Source organism: Nothoprocta perdicaria, unplaced genomic scaffold (assembly GCF_003342845.1).
Source record: "Nothoprocta perdicaria isolate Ctin4 unplaced genomic scaffold, notPer1 scaffold_84, whole genome shotgun sequence".
NCBI lineage: Eukaryota > Metazoa > Chordata > Aves > Tinamiformes > Tinamidae > Nothoprocta > Nothoprocta perdicaria.
In genome coordinates this window covers 993,041-999,700 of record NW_020456132.1, presented here as the reverse complement: position 1 = coordinate 999,700, position 6,660 = coordinate 993,041, and the positions used below count along the sequence as shown (strand labels likewise).

General features: G+C 40.5%; 1 protein-coding gene across 1 annotated transcript in view; it reads left to right on the top strand.

Moving 5' to 3' along the window:
- The first annotated feature begins 283 nt into the window (after window positions 1-283).
- The window catches only part of TUBA8 (tubulin alpha 8), a 19,947-nt gene continuing 13,570 nt past the window's right edge, over window positions 284-6,660 (top strand). The window contains exons 1-4 of the mRNA XM_026052143.1: window positions 284-379; window positions 4,850-5,063; window positions 5,707-5,855; window positions 6,206-6,658. Coding sequence (XP_025907928.1) covers window positions 284-379; window positions 4,850-5,063; window positions 5,707-5,855; window positions 6,206-6,658 — 912 coding nt within the window. The remainder of the gene's footprint in view (window positions 380-4,849; window positions 5,064-5,706; window positions 5,856-6,205; window positions 6,659-6,660) is intronic.

Genomic DNA, 6,660 nt, shown 5'->3' with positions numbered 1-6,660 from the left:
ACAGGCTGTTGAGATCAGTGTCCCACTTGAGATGGCCAACTGTGAACTCTGATGCGATGATATCTTCCTTCAGACTAGGAACTGTGCAGTATGGTTTTTAAACCATACCAAGTATTCACCACCCACAAGTGCTTTGCCTTTGACTCTGCAGCATCATTCTGTCAAACAGCTGGTTAAAGCTACACCCTTAACCTACAACTAGGGCTTTTTCTTAAAATAGTTTGCTTTGGATTGACCTCTTCAGTAAGAGCTATGTACCAAATTGTGATCTAAGCTCACGGAGATGTTTTGGAAGAAGGCTCCATCCGTGCAGATGCCGGGCAGTTCTCTGGAAAAGGGAAGTAGTGTTCTTGGAGGCAGGACTGTAGAAGATAACAGAGTATCAGGTAGTTGGGAAACACACTATTTTGCCTGAACGTAGCAGGAAAGTCCATTTCCTGCAGTATGAGACAAAGGGCACGTGTGGAAATAAAACAGCAAATGGATTCCGCTGCCCATTGAAAGTCATGGTTTCTCTTGACTTATGCCTCTTCATATTGGCATTCTTGATTTTAGTCATATCTACGCCAGAAAATGAAGGTGATGGGACAGTGAGACTGTTGTCCTGCATCTACTGTTCCTAAATGCAAATTGTAGCATTTCGTGCTTGCCTGATACATAAAAAATTCTTGCAAACATGTTGTGGTAAGGAAATAGTTATATTTTTTTAAACTATATTCTATATTATTGTCTAGACTCTGCCTAAAATCTTTACTAAACAAGAAGTTGTTGCATTGTTTTATTCTTAAGTGTTTTCCTGTGTTTTGCTATGTTTATTTAGATGTCAGAAAGGCTCCAGATGCCTACAATGCTGCCTCTGCCATACCTAAAATCTTGATTTAGATGAAAGTCATTTATCTATGCTACTGTCATTCACAGGATAAGTTTATTAGTAGGTAGAAAGATATTTTTCTCCAAACTTCCCCAAAACTGTGTCAAGAAAACTGTCTTTGCAGAATGCTTTGACTTGTCACAAGACCGATCCCCTTTCAGGCCACTGATTTGGTTTCCTAGGGGAGAGCTCTTTTTAAACATGTTTTTACTGAAGCAAGTTGTGTGTATAGTGGAGAAAACAAGTTGGAAGAAAGGAGCCTTTGTGGCAAACGTAGCCGACTGTGCCAAGAGGAGTCAGTTTGGTAACAGTTGAGACTACAAAATGGGGAAATAACACCAGCCTTTAGGTAGACTCCATCTAACACACCAAACCTGTGAGAAGTAGCCCGTATAGATCCCAGCACAATTTCTTACTACAGAAGTCCTCTTCAGATTGTCCCTTTATCTCTAGGAGTAGCTACATACAGAGGTAGTGGCTACTTCTCTAAAAAGAGAGCAGGTGTGGGGTCTTCAAGCTGTGTGCTCTACTGATTTGCTGTCAGGCCACTTCGAAAACAAGTGCAACTGCTCCACTAAAAATAAATCCATGTCTAGTTCTTTTTGAATGGTCCCAATAGAAATGCTCCAGTACTATGGTACTGGAGATAAACTTGGGGCAGGTCATGTATGAAAGCAGAATGCAGTAATGACCTTGCTTATTTGCCTCATAGTGAAAACTCAGTCTTATATTTTTGTCTCTTCTAGGGCTTTGCAGCAGGATAATTGGCACATAATGCTTCCTCCTCGCTGTATTAAAAAGTGATTTCGTATGTGCCCTCTGTATATAGGGAATGTATCAATTATTGCTCTGTGAAATTTGTAACACAGCTGTGAGTGGTGTTCCAACTCCTTGGGTCCTACACTTGATGGGAAATGGGTAGCATCAAACACACAGAAGCTCTGTCCAGATTGGAGCTGTTCTGAGAATGACTGGATTGTATCTACTGGTCCCCTGTTTTACAAGGCCTAACTCTAAATACTTTGTAAAACAATTAATGAAATATCACAGTTGGCTCTAAAGGAAGGCCAAAACTAATTCTAGTCTGTTCACGTTGCAACAAATGCTTTAGTTTTCTATTCATGTTTTTAGTCAGCACAGGTGCATTTGTAGGGTTGGGACCAGTGGTATGTACAGACCATATGTTAAGTTTAGCATCCTGTTAACTACCTTAGTTGTTAATTTCCTGGGACATAGATTAAAACCAATCTAAATGTTGTAGCTGGGCAGTCTCCACTGTCTTTCAGTACTACTGATTTTGCATTTGTGTTATATTTCATTCATCAAGACAGGGAAAGAAGGCAGAAAAAAAAGCTATCTTTTGTGATTAATACTAAAAATGTAATATTTTATTTTTACAATAAAATGACTACTGATTGACCTTTTTGTAGATGTGCTTATTTGTGCTGTGATTAAGTACATTAACATTTTCACACTTGAAGTATTGATACTATACAGTTTTCAAATCACTCTTGGAAATGTGTTACGTTATCTGTCCTAATCATACAAACATACTTGAATTGGAGTTATTCATTGCGAATAACTGCCTGTCTAATAAAGTGATCATTGTGGTACAGTATGGGTCTACATATATTTAAGAGACTGCTTAATTTCTTAAAAACCCTGCATCTTTCATGAGAAGTGTTTCTTTATTTAAATAATCTAAGTGCCAGGGTGTACTTCTGAATGGTTAAGAGTGGTAGTATCAAGAATAAAGTATTTAGAATTTATTTTTAGTTACATTTTTCCCTAGCTTCTCACTTCATCATATGAAAAGGATGTAGTCATATCTTATTTTAAGGCAGTCCTGCCATTTAATATTTGCCACAGAGAGAGACTCTGTGCATGTGCCATGCATGTGTGAATTTTCTGCTAAGTCACTCCAGATGAAAGCAAATGCTGATTCTGAATTTTGTTTTGTCATCTTCTTGCTGGGCACAGAAAACCTCCTGTTGCCCCATATTCACCTGCCCATAGGCAGGTGAAGAGTTGGGGAACGGTTGTGTGTAACCGGCTGCACGGGTATGAGGAAGATAAGGCTTGACTCACACAGTGATGAGGTTTATTGCCAGAGCAGCAGGAGGCAAGAAGCTAATCCATGTACTTTGTACAGAGGTAGTGTCCCAAGTGGAATTCCTTGTCATCCAACCTGACTCATTTCAAATGGGGCAACTTAGGCAAGTTAAACAATTCTGCTCAGCGTTCATCCCTGGTCATCATTGTCAAAAGACACACTTTTAAAATGATGTCACCTTCTGAAACAGTGGTTAATAACCTTCTACACTTAAATGAGCTATCAGTAGCATGTTGACCAGTAAGAGAGTTGTAGGAAACCAATAATTACTTGTGAAGATACCCCATATATATTAAAAGTTCTGGTTACAAATACTGGCTGTAACTTGTTTTTAACTGGGTTTAGTCTGACAAATTAACTGAGAAGACTTGCTCAAGAGCAGATGCGGGGCTGGGGCTTGTGTGTGCTCCAAGGCAGACTGGTGATGTAACAGGCCAGTAGTGGGATGGGAGGGTTGCCTGGGGGAGATTGTGACCTCTCCTGCCTGCTCTGTGATGCTGCAGGGCCCCGGCCAGCGAGGGATGAATGCCCCTGCCTCCTTCCATCAGGCTGCTTGGAGCAAAACAGCAGAAGAAACATCAGTAACTAAAGCTGCTGCTTGAAATCGAGGCGGGAAGCGAACACCACACGAGACACCATGGTGAGGAAAAAGAAACAGATGTTATGAAATGATGACCAGTGTGTTTGGCCTTTTGATTCCATCTGCTCTGGTCAAGGTGTGAGCGAAGGTGGGATGGCTGAAGTAACTTTATTGCTTCAGTCTGACTAAGCAAATGGACCAGAGATCAATGCTTATGACCTGTGGTCTTCCTAGGTCACCGAGGTTCTCTAAACTCATCTCTTGTATAACACAATTCAGAAAACTTTTATTCTGTAATTCCTACTGTTTATGTTTATGGTCTTTGGCATTGATGGACAGGTTTGCTTATAGCAATTTTATTAATAAACTGTGATGCTTTAGTGTATTAAATTTCCCAGAGTCTTTAAACGGCTTTCAGATTTTTGCAGATCAATGACTATTGAAAGGAAGAGGATTCCTTGTTCTAATGTTGCTTAACTTTATGACAAGTATAAACAGAATACAAAGTTAAAAGTGTAGCAGAGCTACATGAGAGCCTGCATAAAACCTACAGAAGGAGAAACATTTATTTTTCTCTTGGAATGTGATACTGTATTTTGTGTTTCAGATTTCTGATACTACGTACGACATAGTAATTTTACAATTTTAGAAACTGACTACAGCAATGTAGCATTGACTACAGAAGTGTACATATTAGAATGATTTCTCAGGAGATAAATTCAACATTTGAAGACTATTTTGAGAAGTTGCCTTGAGTTAACTCTTCATATGTTAAATTGAATTAAATATCTGGGGAATGGGCTGGAATAATGAGTGGTTGAGATTAAATTAGGTTATTTACTTATTTTCATTTAATTTTCACAAATCTGTTTTCCACCTCTCCAACACATATGTTCAAAAGCATATGGAGAGATTAGAACATAATGCATTCATTGTTTTACCTATAGATCAGTAGGGCTGCGTAGTTGTGGGGTTTTTTTTCCCCAGGTAAATAGATTTAGCTCATATTCCTTAGCTGAGATCTACTATATGTTTTGTGTGATTATGCAGATTTTCTTTCTGAATGAATTTACATACACTGAAGTCATCTTCCTATTTGTAAATAAGTGTACAATATTTTCTATTAGTTCCAAACGTGTGAAAAATTGTGCAAGTTTTTGCCTCATAGTTGTATGAAAACAAACCAACCAACCAGTGGTTGATTTGGGGGTTCTGGTAAAATCAGCTTATAGCCTCTCTGGATACTCATGGTTCTTCTCCCCTTTTCCCCAATCTTCCCCTGTAGCGTGAGTGCATCTCTGTTCACGTTGGTCAAGCTGGAGTTCAGATTGGCAATGCCTGTTGGGAACTCTTCTGCCTGGAGCATGGCATTCAGCCGGATGGCACCTTCAAGGACCAACCCAGCGATGACGACTCCTTTGCAACATTTTTCAGGGAGACAAGCACTAGAAAATACGTGCCACGGGCTATTATGGTGGACCTGGAGCAAACTGTAGTAGGTCAGTATAGAACTAATCTCAGAAAATGGAAATGAATTAACTCTTGTCGGTGCCAGCAGATCAAAATTTACCATTGTTAACTCCCCCGTTGGTTATAATTTACCTTTCTCCATGAGAATTTTCACCTTCTGGTATTTTTGTGGTGATGTTTTTCTTTGACAACTATGGAAAATACTTTTTTTCCCATTTGGATCAGAGACAGGAGCATGAAGAAACCAGTAGCAGGGGTGATCTCAAAGAGTGTTTTGGGGAAACCTCCATTTTACTCCTGCAAATCTCTTCCAGTAATTCTCCTGAAGGTTCTCATGGATATTATGTGAGGTGTATAGTGCATTTTCCCATAGCATAGCACAAGTTTCATCTGAAAAATGATCTCTTTATAAGCAGAGCAATTTAAGAGAAGCATCTCAGACTGCTATCTGTTCCTATTTTCTTTTCCTTTTTTTTTTTTTTTTTAATTTTCCCTGAATGGAAAATATCTCAGATATTCCTCAGCTCTGTACTTACTTAGGTTCTCAGCCTTCAGCTCTTCCATTCCATTTGTCTGCCAAAGCAGAAAGCTGAGCTTTAGCAACTGGACTTGCTAACACTGCCAGTCTTGGTGAACTCTCTTCCAAGCTTACGCTTCTTTTCTTTTGTTCAGATGAGGTGAGGACTGGCACCTACCGTCAGCTTTTCCATCCAGAACAGCTGATCACTGGAAAGGAAGATGCAGCAAATAACTACGCCCGTGGCCACTACTCCATTGGAAAAGACAAAATTGACATGGCATTAGATCGTATACGCAAACTGGTATGTACAGTTGTGTTGGAAGCAGAACGTTGGTGGGTGCTAGAGGAAATAAAAAAAACATGTATGCATGTTTTTCGTAGCAAAACTTGTTTTGCTTTTACTATTGTTATTGGTTTGGCATAGGGAAAACACAGATCCTGGCAGTTTTAAGACTGGAAGACTTCCAATATTACTGTGGCATTATTATAGCAAGAGAAATCCAGTCATCTTCTGGGGAATAATTTAGTTCTCCTATTTAGATGTTCTGCTGATCTGTATTGGGTACGGAGTGTGGATGTTGCTGTTTCTATCTCAAGGAGAAATTCAAAGATATAGTCACTTATTCTTTCACTTTTCTTCTCTCTTTTCAGGCTGATGCCTGCTCAGGGCTACAGGGATTCCTGATTTTCCACAGCTTTGGTGGGGGCACTGGCTCTGGTTTTACTTCCTTACTGATGGAGCGCCTTTCTCTGGACTATGGAAAGAAGTCCAAGCTCGAGTTTGCCATCTACCCTGCTCCCCAGGTCTCCACTGCTGTCGTGGAGCCCTACAATTCTATCCTGACCACTCACACCACCCTGGAGCACTCAGATTGTGCCTTCATGGTCGATAACGAGGCTATCTATGATATCTGTCGCCAAAACCTGGACATCGAGCGCCCAACGTACACCAACCTCAACCGCCTCATCAGCCAGATTGTCTCCTCCATCACGGCCTCTCTGCGCTTCGATGGGGCCCTCAACGTGGACCTCACCGAGTTCCAGACGAACCTGGTGCCCTACCCGCGCATCCACTTCCCCTTAGTGACCTACGCCCCCATCATCTC